At 51.1% G+C, this 15,440-nt stretch overlaps 5 protein-coding genes across 5 annotated transcripts, besides 2 other annotated features; 4 read left to right on the top strand and 1 right to left on the bottom strand.

The window, feature by feature from the left end:
* Positions 1–15,440: part of a sequence feature (contig 1.165 538..114598(-1)) that runs on past both edges of the window.
* ANIA_08944 (uncharacterized protein) lies at positions 242–1,888 on the top strand (the record flags this gene model as incomplete). The annotated part of the gene is made up of 6 exons (XM_677121.1): positions 242–395; positions 508–685; positions 744–939; positions 1,112–1,197; positions 1,269–1,427; positions 1,747–1,888. 6 exons carry the CDS (start codon positions 242–244, stop codon positions 1,886–1,888), a joined length of 915 nt encoding a protein of 304 aa, XP_682213.1.
* Positions 2,595–4,212, bottom strand: ANIA_08945 (protein llmB; the record flags this gene model as incomplete). Its single annotated transcript, XM_050612709.1, has 9 exons — positions 4,034–4,212; positions 3,941–3,975; positions 3,818–3,875; positions 3,678–3,722; positions 3,584–3,619; positions 3,405–3,523; positions 3,319–3,344; positions 3,236–3,266; positions 2,595–3,183 (listed from the first exon to the last, which is right to left on the bottom strand). The coding sequence occupies exons 1-9, from the start codon at positions 4,085–4,087 to the stop codon at positions 2,595–2,597; spliced, it is 993 nt and encodes a 330-aa protein (XP_050468597.1). The 5' UTR covers positions 4,088–4,212.
* On the top strand, positions 7,583–7,806 carry ANIA_11155 (uncharacterized protein; the record flags this gene model as incomplete). The annotated part of the gene is made up of 2 exons (XM_050612708.1): positions 7,583–7,673; positions 7,718–7,806. The coding sequence occupies 2 exons, from the start codon at positions 7,583–7,585 to the stop codon at positions 7,804–7,806; spliced, it is 180 nt and encodes a 59-aa protein (XP_050468596.1).
* On the top strand, positions 8,228–10,245 carry ANIA_11152 (glycoside hydrolase family 72 protein). Its single transcript, XM_050612707.1, has 5 exons — positions 8,228–8,326; positions 8,371–8,408; positions 8,455–8,480; positions 8,524–9,288; positions 9,358–10,245. Exons 1-5 carry the CDS (start codon positions 8,246–8,248, stop codon positions 10,020–10,022), a joined length of 1,575 nt encoding a protein of 524 aa, XP_050468595.1. The 5' UTR covers positions 8,228–8,245; the 3' UTR covers positions 10,023–10,245.
* On the top strand, positions 13,133–15,120 carry ANIA_08947 (protein exgE; the record flags this gene model as incomplete). Its single annotated transcript, XM_677124.1, has 5 exons — positions 13,133–13,635; positions 13,671–14,013; positions 14,053–14,842; positions 14,905–14,939; positions 15,037–15,120. The coding sequence occupies 5 exons, from the start codon at positions 13,133–13,135 to the stop codon at positions 15,118–15,120; spliced, it is 1,755 nt and encodes a 584-aa protein (XP_682216.1).
* Positions 15,326–15,440: part of a sequence feature (Protein overlapping with rRNA (ANIA_08948, CBF84594.1) was converted to a misc_feature.) that runs on past the window's edge.

The following is a 15,440-nucleotide window of genomic DNA, read 5'->3' as shown; positions in this document are numbered from 1 at the left end:
TTATGCTCGATGCTGCGGGCATATTGGGGATTCCACGGGACGCTTTCATTATCAATGAATCTCTCGGTGGCAGTGAGACTGGAAGGCAAAGCTAGGCACTGGAGCTACCTTCTAAATATGCCCGGCGGTGGTTTATACGAGTGGCCTAGACTTTTAAGGAACGAGGCAAAGAGCACAACGGCTGTTCTTATCTACATTCAGGGTACTTATACTGGTTCCTCGACTCCTGCAACAGGCACTAATGCCTACCTACCCGCATTCCAGAACAACGGAAACACCCCAGATCGCATGCCAGGCGCACTACGGTCTTATCGGCAGCGTCGCCCAAGCTCTAAACCACTACACAGTCCGGCCTAGGTGCAAGGAGATCGTCTCGTTCAACCACACATTCCCCGGTATGGGCTTCCTTTTCCTGGGCATCATGATCCCCCTTAGGGCACGGTATAGGAGCATATTCCCTTCGCGTCTTGATCTCATTACGTTTGTGGCGTTGTGGACCGGTTCAAGCCGACTTGGGTGATGGCTCCTCCCCATTTGATGCGCGCAACATTGACAATGCCGGCGACGCCGAAATTCGGAAGCATCAAGCATGTCCTCACAGGCGACTCTTTCGTCTCTTGGAAGCTTGTGGCGAGTGGCAGCCGAGGTTTGGGTCGAAGGTTCAGAGTACGCATGGGATGTCCGAGTAAGTATACCATTTTCAATACAGGGTAGGTAGTTCGAGAATATAAACTCGCCGACAGGGCAGGCTTTTTTGCGGTTCCTGATCCGAACGAACCCGTTCAAGATGCTAATATGGGGATTTTCGTGCCGAACGTTGAAGCCAAGTTCCTCGACGAGAGTAGCGACGTCTTATCTCTGAACGAGGAGGGGGTGTATATTTGTACACCTTTTGTGAGAAAGGGATACCTCGATGAGCCGACGCATACGGCTCAGGCAGTGGGTGAGGATTGATACATCAAGACAGGCGATATTGGATGGATTAATGACCGCAGGATTGGTTATTTCGTTGGACGGCGGAAAGTGAGCTGATTGCTGTGTTTCTTTGGTAACTTGAGTCTAATCTTGTGCCGTGCTGATATAGGATAGCCCAGGATCTGTTCAATAATAGGCGCGACCGGTTACAAGGTCTGAGATCGAGACCGCAGTCTCCCGGCATCCGGGCGTCCGTGACGTTGCTGTTATCCCTGTTGTTCTGTGAGAACTAGTCGTCTTTTACCAGTAACTAAGCTAGGGCACTCTGGCTTATCAACTATATTGTTTTCTAGGCCCGGTAGCGAATGCCCTGCCCCTCGGGCCTACATTGTTAAGACATACGGCTCGAGCCTGTTAATAGAGGAGCTGATATCATGTATGGCAACCAAATATCTTCCGCGCATGCAGCTCACCGGTGGTGCTGCGTTCGTTGATGCTATTGAACAAATATGGTATGTCAATGTCGTATGCACAGGCACCTAACTGGAGTTTACATGTAGGTCAGATATAGTAGGGTTGATCGCCGGAAGCTGTCTGGGCTAGCTGGGAGGGTCTTCAGCTTGCATGTGTGGAAATTTGAAGCAGCCAGGTAGAGGCCTGGGCACAGCTTCATGGTGGTTGGCGGGTTTAGTATATCACACCCAAGGGCGTCCGGCATGCCAAGCCTATGATGAGAGAACTACAAACGATAAACATCACAAGCCAACGAGTCCAAGTCTAACAAAACAATGAAACTTGCCTATAAATCACATCTGCTCTCGTCTTTAATAGGGTGCACGGGTGGGGGCACAGGATTGAGGTTCAGATTCCATCACTTTTACAGATCGAGGCCTCCATCATCCCCATTGTGGTCATCGGGGTCTTTTATGTCAGGAGCGAGAGACGCTGCTGGTGTGGTTTGTCGGAGATTTGAGGCGAAGGGACTGCTCCCATTAATAGTTCGCCCTGGTGCTGGAAGCCGTCCAAGGTTGCAAAAGCGCTCATTATATAAATTAGTACCAAGTGACTGTTCAAGTTGAATCCACCCGTCACTCGAGGAGACATTACTTGTAGTTAGCTAGATTGAAAAGCTTTGTAAGTCTATAACAACAATATCTGTGCGAAATATCATGGTTGGCTGTAGACATGTAATTTAAAATAAATATTCAAGAAGCTTCGTCAACTGGTGGCTACGTATTGACGAGGAACTATTGCTTATGTTTTGCGAGGTTGTATTCTTGGGTCATAAGGTTAAATATAGCAGCACTCCTCATCAACTGGCAAGGTGGCCGAGCGGTCTAAGGCGCGCGGTTAAGGTATCTAATTAGAACCTCTATCTTGATCTATCAAGTTTCCGCGTCATTAATTTGGCGTGGGTTCGAATCCCACCCTTGTCATTACCTTTTTATCAATTTCATTTTTCTCCCTCTCACATTAATTAACTAAATAAACAATAAATAATACATAATAAGTGAATAGTTATTAGTTAGTTAATTACTTACATACATACATACATATATATATATATATATATAATATATATCCTTACTCCTCACTACCAATTAGCCTGGGTCGGTAAAGGATCGCTTTCAAATCATAGTTCGCTGCTATACGATGACTGAAGCCACAATAAGCCAGCTCTACTCCGGCTTCTGCCCATAAACAACGTGTACTTTCGTGTAAAGATGCAGCGACATATCCTTCAACTCCTGCCGGATTCCCGCAACAAGCGCCTCAATCTCCGGTCGCTGCCAACCCAGCACCCTTGTGAACAGCGCATAGCAATACGGCGGGATCGCCTCAAACATATTAACCTGGTGGTAACGGCCGAGTTCTTTCATCTTCGGATCCTTCGCCCACGGGCTCTGCGGCAATTTATACATCTCCTCGGTGACGTTGATGAACCCGGCCTTCTCGAGGCGCTCACGCCAGGTATGTGTGGTGTTCATGTCCTTGCCGAATTTCTTGGATGAAAGGTGCAAGTTCTTGACGACCTCCTGCATGCACTTTGCGCGAAGATGCGTGCCGTCATCGGAGTAGGAGTTAACGTCGAAAGAGGAAATCTCGAACCAGCCGCCGGGTTTGAGCGATTTGAAGGCTTCACTGAAGACGTGGTCGTGGTCGCGGATGGCCCCCTCGAGTTCGCGCCCATGGATGAAGTCGAAGGGTTGGCTGTAGGACCAGATTTGTTCAAAGTCGTCTACTTCGAAGCGGCAGTTCGGGGGAACCCTGGTTTCTCCTTCTTAGTCTGAGTGGAGGGTTGCTGGGGGTTTGGATGTACCATGAGGGTTGAATGGGACTGAGGTCGTTTCCTGGCGAGGGTTCGATTAGATGGATGACAATTCGGTATGGAAAAATGCTCACCAATGACCTCGGTTTCAGGGTGTTCACTTAGGTTTAATGTTAGCATCACATATTATCGCACAGCATGAAAACCTCTGGTCGCTCACTCTGCGAAATCAATCGCCCAAATCCCCGTTCCTGTTCCGATATCCAGTACCCGCGCTGGGTTCTTGACGGGCGCCCGGTGCAGCTCGCCCTTTAGGAGCATACGGTAGATGTGGTGGCTCTGTTGTGGTCAATCTTTGGCCGCCCCAAAACTAGTGACGTCCGTTGAAGCCGCACTAACCAGGTCAAGACGGTCCTGCTCTTGCTCATCGTTGGGCTAATTGGTTATTAGACAGGTTGAACTTCCCCACGAGATGATGCGATGCGATGCGTACCAAGACATATTCTCCTTCGTGGTACGAGTGATATCGGCGACCGTTCTAGGGATGTCAATTATTGCCGGACAGGGTAGATTAACGAATTTACCTCATATCTGGGTGGGTCAGTGAGGATATAAGTCAATGGAGAGCAGGACATACGTATAGTTCATGGCACTGGACGTGATGCTGGTTGTGTAGCTGGCGTCGCCCAGCCTGCGATAGTTAGCGAACGTCGGCAGCGCGGGTGGTAGACAGCCGACGGCCGACGGTCGACTTACGAGCTCTGGTAGGTGGAATCCTGGTCATCGAAGGTCTGCGTTTCAGAAGTTAAATGTCGATGCCTGTAGACAGAGTTCGAAAAGGGGACCAACATCGGGCTCAATGAGCTGCTGGGGCTCGAACTCGCCGTGCTCCGTGTCCGCCATTGCGACCGACAAAATAGTAAAATCAAAAGACCAAAAGAAACGACGATCAAAACCGGTCTCTTTACTAAGAAAATGTGGAGGGAGCGATAATTGGGACGAAACGGCCCGTAGGGAGCTGAGGTGAGGCGAGAGAACGGGAGAAAACGAGAAAATGCAAGGCCGAGGCTGCAGGCTTGCCTTAAGAATTAAGAAGTCCAGTGCAATCCAGTCAGCCTATGCAGGACGGCCATTAGGGAAGGGAGCTACGCACTAGCAGCCCAGCTAGCACAAAGCTATTTTGTGCTAACTGTGCTGGGGGTTTCAGTCTCTAGTGTGCTTCCAAGACGGCTGGAAAATGCAGTTTCTTCTGTCTGTGCCGTCCGTCGATCCTTTACAGTGGGTGGTTGAAGAGTCGAGTTCCTCGCACGGGAGCGTACTGCAGCAGCTCTGCAGCAGCCTGCAGTTTCCGGCACTTCCGTCTCAAAGAAAGGGCTATGCTCTGCAGTATCCGTACGAATTATAAGTAGACTGGTTCTTCAGCCTGCACGCATTGAGCGAAGATCGAATTCTATTAAGATATGAACCCACCTGTCACTGGCAGAGCGGATCTGAGTCGCCGTTCGGCCCGCCTGAGATCCTCGACCGTGGTACGGTTCCTTCTGCCAAAGCAATACCCCCGTACTTCAGTTCCTTTCGCATCTCCAAGAGTGTCAGTCTTTTCTGAATCTACATTGGCTATTGGAGCCGTCGCTCCGAATCTCCAACCAGCGCGGATCCCTCGGTTGCACCAAGCGCTGGCTCGGCAAGAATGGCTGTGGGAGCGGGACAGAACTGACACATCACTTACTCACCAGACTCGAGACTCCAGAGTTCGCCACGCTGAATCTCAATCACCCCGCATATTGAACACGACTCTGCGTCCAGATCGAGATGCGTACTTACGCGTGCTAAAGTATGAATCAGGTTGGATCGTACTTTTTTTCCAGCCGACCGGATTGTACTCGACTCGGGATGCTCTGCCTCGAAGAGAGGCAAGAGAGGCAATGTACTCTAGTCAATTCGCTGGCAAATGCCCCTCACTATCTCTTGCGCCGAATCGCTCGCTAATGCAGCCTGATATTCTTGGGAGGTTTCAAACCGCCGCCAGAAAACGACTCGGAGCGTAATCGTGTCGCAAAAACTTGCTGGTTATCGAGCGAGTCGCAGCGTTCTCCAGCATCCTCGCCCACTCACTAATGCTGGCTCCCATGTGGCGGCGGGGCTCGAATGGCTAGCTACCGACTAGTGCGAAGTAGTGAGGAATATTGGCGTGTCTGACCAGGGAGTGTTCTAACAAGTCTAAGCCTTGCAGTAGCCAATAATGTCTTGAACACGACTGAGAACCAATACATTTATTCTTTTCTCTTATGCAGAGTAATTATCAGAATAATTATCGTGCCACTCCGTATGCTGTCCCCCCCCGTCCACTCCCGGTCAGGGATGGATCGGGGCGAAAGCCGTTTTTCTGTCCTAGTGACGATTTCGGGCTTGGCGCTCGGCACCTGGTCACATGCACACGTGACCTCGTATGCGATGCGTGATGATTGACCAGGTTACAGCTCAGGCCACCGCGCTGTCACAGGATTGACCAAGTTACCTGTGCTGTGTCCCCAAGCCCACCAGACATTCGACGAACCAAACTACTTTCTTCGCCAGTAAACCTTGTCCACCACTTTCTCACCCAATGACATACTGTTTCTGCCATTCAACGCCTGGGCACAGTCGACAGCGAGGTGTCGTGGTTCAAGCGTCGCCGTGGAATCGAGCTGTCGCTCGTTGACTGTGTCTTTCTTTATCTGAACTTACCCCCAGGCCACGAGCTGAGGGCTCTTGTGGGTGGAGGTGAGTAATATTTGTTTCACAGCATCTTGCTGTGCAGGGACCAATGCTGCCGGTGTTGAGCGCGCTCAGAGTCGTTGGCCAGCGGATATTTTGACGAACCCAGGAAATCAGGAACGACCATACCTTTTCTGAGCCTCTGTACCTCGTCCTCGTCCTCGTCCTTGTCCTCGCACTCGTACGACCGGGTTCCGAAGCTTACCCCCCGATTGTCGAATACCCGCTTAAACAGGCAGACGCGGCTCCCCGAGCCTCGAAACGTCCCGCACCATATGAACTCCTCGATACTATACCAGCGTATAAGGATATTTGGTGTTAGAATATACTGGCAATGACGATGATGTGTTTCTGCAATTCGAGATCAAATACTCTACGGCCTTGGGATTTAGTCGATCTGCTCGATTTGCTCGGGGGAGCCGCGAGCTGTTCCTAGAGCGACGATATTGATCAGTGAAGCGGAGAATATCACGCAACCTCGGGATGTTGAATTGGGCCAAGGAATTGGCATGAAGTTCGCGAAATTAGGAGCGATAGCCGTTGCACAGCGATTCGGACGCTAAGACATTGTGCAGTCGCCTGTCAGGTTGGACTCTGAATCGGATCAGATCTTCAAGTAGATCAGTGAATAATTGCAGTCTGTCCTCATAACTCACGCTTGGTAGTCGAAACTGCCAGGCCGAAAAATATGTCATTGCAGAGGAGTCGTTTCTCGTAGCCGGAACGACATGAAAAGCTGCCTCTCTGCGAAGCCTACAGCGGCATCTCCACAACCGTCGGGTTGAGAAAAGGTCAGAACTCGGGGAATGAGTGGTTTGGGGTGACCATGTCTGCGACATGGCTAGACGATGGCTCAAGCAGCTGCTAAGCTGCCATTGGCGAGGGGATATGGTTTGGGCGTCGCATTTATCAGGAACTCGAGGCATCGCAGACAGGATGCGCGGGTATATATCTCCAGTCCAGAAAATACCATGGAAACGCGTTTGAGGGACGGTTGACCATGGATTGGTAATCTAGCATGAATTGTGTGGATGAACCCCACTGCCAAAAGCACAGCAGCCGATTCGGTGAAAATTCCCCAAAGAGTCTGGCAGAGACACTGGTTTACTCCGAGATTGAGCTCTAATTCCGGTTATCGACGAACGCCCGTGGAGTCGTGGTAAAATAGAACTCATCATCCAGGTCAGGGGTAGGTGGGTTCCACCCAAGATTCACGATTCGAAGGGGTCGACGCATTCGATGTGGCAAAGTCTCCGCCTGGTGCAGCAATTCAGCCGCGTGCATCAACAATGCAACGATGGACGCTGAATATGGATGCCTAATCTTGCCTGATCCGGTGCATTCTTTTTCCTGGCTTGGTCATTGCTTGCGTGGCTGCGATCCAGCCGATCCCCGGTGATTGGCTGTAGATCCACGGCTAAGCCTCGCTGCGCTGCATTAGTCGAAGCTTGGCAAAATCCAACCAACAGAACGCTGCGGTGTCTTTCAATCCTATTCCGGCCGCGTCAGTTGACAAATTGGCCTCCAAATGCAGACACTCGAGCTTTGTCGCGAGCAGAAAGAAGCTTCAAAGCATTTATATCGCCGGTATGATGCACCGCGGTGAAGGCCTGGTCAACACGCCAGACCCTGTTTGACAGCATGCCGCGCTCTCTCGCATCCTCCAGCTCAAGCCAGAGCGACAAGACCAAGACCTCGCAGACCTCGCTTTCGGGCAAGTCGGATGAGTTAGGTACGCGGCATCCCTAAAACAAGGAATACATCTAACTGTCCTAGCCCCGGGTGAAGCTCCGGTCTCGCTCAGTGGGATGCAGCATCTTGATCGACATGGCAAGGTGATCAGTACGTTTAGCATCGAATACTGACATCCTCCGAAATTAACATTGAGCTGCAGCCGACCCAGACCGGTCCAACCCAACTCGCCCACGTCTGGAGCGACCCCTTGACACAATCCGCGGCTTCGAGGCCGCTATCAGAGCACGGCGGGGGCAACACTGAACAATGGATCTATGATGGACCTCGACCTGTAGCCGATGTGGGGATTTTTGAAGTCTGATTCTGCGCTCTTATTTTGGCTGGCCGCTAGAATGCTCCCTTATACTTGGTCTTAGTCGGAACTGTCCAATAGATTGTTTACACTGTTTACTACGTTGCCTGCTTGAGTTCTAGAAATAGAGCTCGGAAATAACAGATCCACTCGGGCCAATTTGCGCTTGCAGCGGGACGCGTCAGCGGCACTTTTATATATCCATTCGTGCACCATTTGCTTCTGGTCAATCGTCTACAGACCTGTCGCTCGTTACCATGAAGTTTGCTTTAGCTGCCGCCGCGGCCTCAGCCCTCTTTGGCCAGGTGATGGCGGACGTTGATCCTATAATTATCAAGGTACCATCGTTTATTGGTGCCAATAGCTGGGACTGACGAATTAGGGCTCGAAATTCTTTTACTCTAGCAACAACACCCAGTTGTATGTTTTCCCATCCATACAACCAAGTCTATGCTAACGACCACAGCTACATCCGCGGAGTTGCCTACCAGCGTACGCTCGTCCTCAAGTCCTAGGAATTCGCTAACAGAAGCAGAGGACTACACCACCAACAGCACCTCTAGCTCCGACAGCAGCTACAAGGACCCCCTCGCCGACGAGACAGCGTGCAAGCGCGATATTCCCATCCTGCAGGACCTCAACACCAACACGATCCGCGTCTACGCCATCGACCCAACGAAGAACCACACAACATGCATGAACATGCTCGCCGATGCCGGCATCTACGTTATAGCCGACCTCTCTGACCCCTCCGAGTCCATCGACCGCAACGATCCCCGCTGGGAGACTGCACTGTACACCCGGTACACGAACGTCATTGACGCCATGGCCGGGTTCAGCAACACCCTCGGGTTCTTTGCTGGCAACGAGGTCTCCAATACCGTGCAGACCACTGACGCAAGCGCATTTGTCAAAGCAGCTGTCCGGGACATGAAAGCTTACATCAAAGCCCAGAACTACAGGTCTGGTCTTGGTGTTGGATATGCTACCAACGACGACAAGAGTATCCGTGTGCAGCTGGCGGACTACTTCAACTGTGAGTCCGAGGAGGACAGTATCGACTTCTGGGGATACAATATTTACTCCTGGTGTGGAGATTCGACGTATACCGAATCCGGGTACAAGGACCGCACCGAGGAGTTTGCGAATTACTCCGTCCCCGTCTTCTTCGCCGAATACGGCTGCAACGAAGTTACTCCGCGCAAGTTCACTGAGATCGAGGCGCTCTTCGGTGACAAGATGAATGGTGTTTGGTCTGGTGGTATCGTCTATATGTACTTCCAGGAGGCTAATGACTACGGTGCGTTCCACTCCACTATATCCAATCCTCTGAAAATAAAGGAATATGCTAACGAGCGAGCGTGAAAAGGCCTCGTCTCTGTCGTTGACAGCACCAGCGTCTCCACAATGGCTGACTACAAGTACTACTCCAGCCAGATCAACGCTGTCTCCCCCTCCGGTACCAACAAGGCCTCCTACACCCCCACCAACACGGCACTCCAATCCTGCCCCGCCGTGACATCCGGCTCCTGGCTGGCAAAGGCGACGCCCTTACCCCCGACTCCGAACACTGATCTCTGCTCCTGCATGGATAAGACAAACGCCTGCGTCGTTGATTCCTCCGTCGACTCTGACGACTACGCTGACCTCTTCTCCATCGTGTGCGGTCTAACTGAGTGCGCGGGTGTCAGTGCAAATGGTACGACCGGGTCCTACGGTGCCTATGGAATGTGCCAGTCGAAGCAGCAGCTCAACTGGGCTCTGAATAAGTATTACTCGGAGCAGGGCAGTGTGGCTTCGGCTTGCGACTTTGACGGCTCGGCCACAACGACTGCGACTACGGCTGCTACGGGAAGTTGTTCGTCAATGATGAGCCAGGCTGGGACGGACGGCACGGGCACCGTTACTGCTACGGCTACGGGGAGTGGCTCTTCGGCGACAGAGACGGAATCCTCCGGTGCAAACGCTTTGAATGTCGGTGTGAGCGCTGGGGCTGGTGGGTTTGTCGTTGCTGTTCTCGGGTATTTGCTGTGAATGACGTGGCTGGCACCTGTGGTAGAGCCTGGGACATGCTTGGTTATTTGTCTAAACTTTCGTTCATGGAATTTGAGTCTTCCGCTCATTGATATTGCCCATTGTGCATTCATTTGACCCATTTTGATGTACCTTCCTTTACACCTTCCGTTTGTTCGTTGTACATTGAGCTTGGCAAAATGTAGATAGTGTACCATACCAAAGCAATGTAAAGCCATGCGGACCCCTTATCTCGATCGAATACCAGGATCCTGCCACGGCAACAGTTGGGCCCAAGCCTACAAACCCGCGAGACACTCCTGTTGTCGAATCATCCAAGTCGCCTACTAATCTACCTACAGGCGATGAGAGCGCAACACCCCATATTGATTTGAATCATCCTTCCGGTATACCTCGTTAACGCACCCTTTAATCCTTTGGGAAAGTAGATAAAGCCGCATGAAGGACGACGCTATGCCAAGGCTGTTATCGTGTGACCAGTCCGTCCTATTAATCAATTTTAGAAAACTAGGTATATTAATATATCTTAAATGTTTCCTTTAACAGCAATCCGATGTGGTGTAATGGTTAACATCGCCGTCTCTCACACGGCAGCTCGGGGTTCGATTCCCCGCATCGGAAGTGGTTTCTTTTTGGTCTTTTTTCTTGCCACCTAGACAGGTGGGGAGAGGTTGGTTGTGTGGGTGGGGTGCACCGCCGATGCCGAATGCGGAATACATGTACGGGATCTAGTGCTCAACCACATTATTTCGTGGTTTTGCCCACAAAGCTCTGTTTCCGGCCTTCTTGAGTTTCTCGTCAACTCTCCCTTGGGACTCTTCTGGTTGTTCACGATTGGAAGTACATGCAAGCCTTATCAATTCTGCACTTCCAAGCCTAGGTGCATATCTCAAAAGCCGAAAGAATGCATCTAACGGGACTGGGACGCTGCCCTGGCATTCGCTATGGCCCAGGCCCCAGTAAAGGTAGAGTTGTCGGCCGCCAGCATTTATCGTTCAGCTCTGACCGGTCTTGGGACTGGTGGCCAGACGCAAGAGAGCAAGGTCGTTAGATAGTTTAGGTCGTTTCTTAATAGGTTGGAAATTGCGTCCTAAGAGACGTCGACACTAGATATCTGATACTTTAATGTCAATCTTGGCTTCGGGTAAATCCCCAGTCAACGGATTTATGTTGCCTTGATCCAAAGCTTGGATAAATTCGAAAGTATGCTATTTCAGGCATAGCTACGGAGCCACTTTTCGACCGCATGACAGCATGATTTATATGCTAAACTCCTCAAATATTTGATTGCTTAGACGAGAGGTGGTTGCCAAGCTGTCAATATGGGGTTGCTGCCGTCGGATTCTCTACCCGTGGAGTTGGTGCATTTTGAAGTTCACATAAGACAGTTTTATAGTTCTGCTTTTTTACAAGGGGTTAATCAATGAGACTGGCAAGTAAATATGCCTGTCAGCATGAATATTCCTTAATCCTAGAAGGAGATCATGACAAGGCGCATGCACTGAACTTCAATACGTTAATGTCTTTATGGCTATCTCTAGACCAAACTTCTCGGGCTTCACTTTCCGGTAATTCGTCTGAAATCTTATGTATATTACACAGAGCTATTCGCATACTGACTCGGAGCTACGATCTGGGAAGGTTGTTGATGAGATGGGGACACTGGGAATTGCCTGAGCCTGAGCTATGGTGGACCTCTTACTTCCACACCATTGAGATATCTGCACTATAATGTAGATGAACAAATTTAATCATATTTCTTGTTAGTGCTAGTCTTCTAATACAGCCATCATCAGTACACGGGCAACATATCGATACATCTATTGCTGTAGAACAGACGGTGAGACTTATTAGATACTCCTTCTCTTCGCGTCCTAGTCACCTAAACAGTGGATTACTGCCATCATGCCCAATCACCAGATACGATATTAAAGCCGGGAATGCCAATACAGCGTATTCCCAGGGAATCCCCTGGGGAATGGGACTTCTAGGAACGGGACTTATGGGACCTCAGGGTGGTCCCGGTCCACTTGGCTTCTCGCAAGTCAGATAGCACATATTTCCTAAAGAGTACGAAAATTTGCACTATTTGCAACTTTTCCTCAACCCCAATGATGCGCTCGACCCTGAAAACACTCTTCCGAAGTTGTCCCGGCGCCCGGACGTATCGCTTCCGGTTTCCCGTGGTTGTATGGTGGGGAAAAGATAGGCGATTCAGTGGGTGCTGATTGCTGAATGAAACCAGATGATGCAAATTGGTACTCTAGTCCAGCACATCGATCGTTCAATGGGAGGCTCTTGGAATCTTTGGGGCTATTGACACCTCAGAAAAGCCGATAACTCTGGCGGCTAGCAACAGGCCCAGTCACTATATCTGGTCCACTATGTCAAAGGGCCTACTTGGCCGGCCACAATTTTTGTCCCTGGCAGCCGCAAAGAGAGACTTTTTCTTACACTGTTAGCAAATTTTCCTCCGGGGATAATGTTCCCTTGATGTTCGTGAGTTTCATGTCTGTCTAGAGTAGAGTGTCCTTCCATCCAAAAGATATCCCGCCTTCTCAAGATACGCCTGCCATCAAACCTGTCGCTCTAGCTGAGGCGTGGGCTTCTATGCAAGACTATTGACAACTAAACTAGTAAACAAGCCTCCTCAGAGCTTGCCAGTTCCAAGGCTGAGGAATTACTCTTGCACCACGCGGCGAACGGACAACTCGCTTGATAGGGTTAGCATATCGTCCTGCGGATGAGTCTGAAGATCGTGATCCTGGTTCGTCACTGGCTTGTACCTGACTCAGGCGTCATCCATCCGATCCATCGGCTTCACTAGACGCCATCCGGGCTCGCCCGGCCCAAAACAGGGCCCTGTTGCCGAGTAAAACCTGCAGCGTTTGGCCCGATATCGACACCCGGTCTCCAGCCCCTTGGAATGGGGAACTCTCCTGTGGTCTGGCACCTTTCTGGCTGGGCCGGGTGTGCGCAGGCAGGTTTTCTTGCGTGCAACTTTGGCGAGACGACGCCCTATAAATCAATGCCAATGTTCACAAGCACTGGGCAGGTCTGTCGGTCTTTCGTTCATCATCCTTGCCCCAGTCGTTCGTTTACCGCTTGTCATGCATCTTGATTTGGCCCCTGTTATAGCGGCAGCCTCTGTCGGCCTCGCGACCGCTGGCGCTGTCCCGCGTCGTGCCGAGTCTATAAAGACATGCGCCGATGAGCTCTGGACAGGCGAGGTCCTGCACCTCTCGCTCAATATCATTGAGCGTCCCATCATCGTCGACGTCGAGCTGCAGCACAACGCCGTCGTTACGGTTGACAAGACTATCCTTATTGAATGTACCAATGCCCCCGCTCGTTTGTATACCACCGTTTACGCCACTACCACATCCACCATCACTAAGACCATTTATACCGCTACAATCATTAGCACCACGGGGCTTCCTGCCCAAACTCAAGCTCAGTCTACGACCGCCGACGTGGACACCACCCACAATGGTGGCGTCCCAACGGAGGTCAACACGCGGTCTATGACCTCTGTCAACCCTTCGTCCAGTAACTGCTTTCGGCACATCCGGCGCCCACGCCGACGGCCCCGTCGCCGGTGGCTCTGCGGTCGGTATCGGGGTCAATACAGATCTCTACACCATCAAGCCACTTACACTTCCGGTCCCCTGTGACCAGCACGCTGTACGCCTCCGGCACAAACACAGCAGTCACATACACCGCGGTCACCCCTTCATCCACACCCAAATCGTCGCACAAGTTCGGGGACTTCACTGACTGGACCACCTTCAAAGCCAACGGCGTCAACCTCGGCGGTTGGCTCGAGCAAGAAAAGGTCTTCAACCAGTACTGGTGGAACCAGTACGCTCCAGAAGCCGAAGATGAATGGACCTTCTGTGAGACCCTGGGCTCAGAATGCGGGCCTGTCCTCGAAGAGCGATATGCGAACTTCGTCACCACAGCGGACATCGACCGTCTCGCTGCCGTCGGCGTCAACATCCTCCGCATCCCCACCACCTACGCGGCCTAGATTAAGGTCCCTGGCTCGCAGCTTCACAGCGGAAACCAAAAGGAGTACCTGCGCAAGATTGCCGTCTACGCGATTGAGCGTTACAACATGCGCATCATTGTCGGCCTACACTCCCTCCCAGGTGGCGTGGACAGCCTTGACATTGGCGAGAACGTCGGCAACGACGGCTGGTTCTTTAACAGCAAAAACCTCGCTCACTCGTATCAAGCCGTCGAAGAAAATCTCTCTTTCTTCGTGCAAACCGGGTATCCCTGGGCCTTCACCATATCCTCTCTCAATGAAGCCTCCGATAACCCGACGCAGTCCGCTCCCCCCAAGACGTTGACAGCAAACGGCACCGCGTGGATTGTCAAATACACGCAAGGAGTCCTCACCCGCATTGCCGCCGTCGACAAGCGCTTCCCCCTCATGCTACAGGACTGCTTCCTCTCCGAGGAGCACTGGTCTCCTTACTTCCCTCCCGGCACGAATCTCGTCGTCGACCAGCATGTATACTACTTTGCCGCCCCGGGTGTGTACTCGCAATGGGTGAGCGGGGCTATCTGTGGACAGGCGTCGATTCTCCCAGGCGGTGGCAAGTTCCCCGTCTTCGTGGGTGAGTGGGCGCTCCAAAAGCTCTACAGCAATGCCTTCGAGAGGCGTCAAGAGCTTTTTGAGATGCAGCGCTATGCCTGGACCAAGTACGTGAGCGACGGCGCGTTTTGGAATATCAAGCACAACTCTAGTGCTGTTGTGGATGGGCAGGTGACGCAGCGCGATAACTGGTCTTATGAACGCCTGCTCGATGCAGGTGTTATTAGGGCCCCTGTTGCAAATGCAACGTATTGTTAGTTAGAATAAGTTTCTGAGCAGGAGGGTTGCTGTTGTTGACACTGTTGAACATCTCAGTGCGTTAGTAGGTCAAGAGTTGACAAATATACCTATTTAATCTGACGAGAATGAATTCAGCTTCAAAGACGACCCAACTCTATGCACTTCTTATAGAAAAATGAAACACTCTTGGCTGCTACCCAGTATGCTAGGCCCGTTCAAGATGGAATGCGCGACGTTTTCATGACGAAGTGCTGAACGGATAGAAGCACTCTTGTTCTGATAGGATCTTGAGCTAAATCCCCGAAGAACTATGTTTGCATTAAGAAGGCAGGTGCGCAATGTTGGGATTGATATCAGAAATGGATAAGCCAAAAATAATGAATACAAGCACTTCAGCCCTAAGTGTCTTCAATAACCGTCTATAGACGGAGATTATTTCTATGCATTATACTGGCCTATATCAACTCTTGTTTCCTAAGCGCATCCTCGGGCTTCCTACCAATGCCAGGTGAAAGTTAGAATACAGCCGCAGCGCATTGAGCCTGGAATTGGTGATTTCCTCCTTAAACTTGCTG

This window comes from Aspergillus nidulans, chromosome VII (genome assembly GCF_000011425.1).
Source record: "Aspergillus nidulans FGSC A4 chromosome VII".
NCBI classification, from domain to species: Eukaryota; Fungi; Ascomycota; class Eurotiomycetes; order Eurotiales; family Aspergillaceae; genus Aspergillus; species Aspergillus nidulans.
This window is presented reverse-complemented; position numbering and strand designations above follow the sequence as displayed.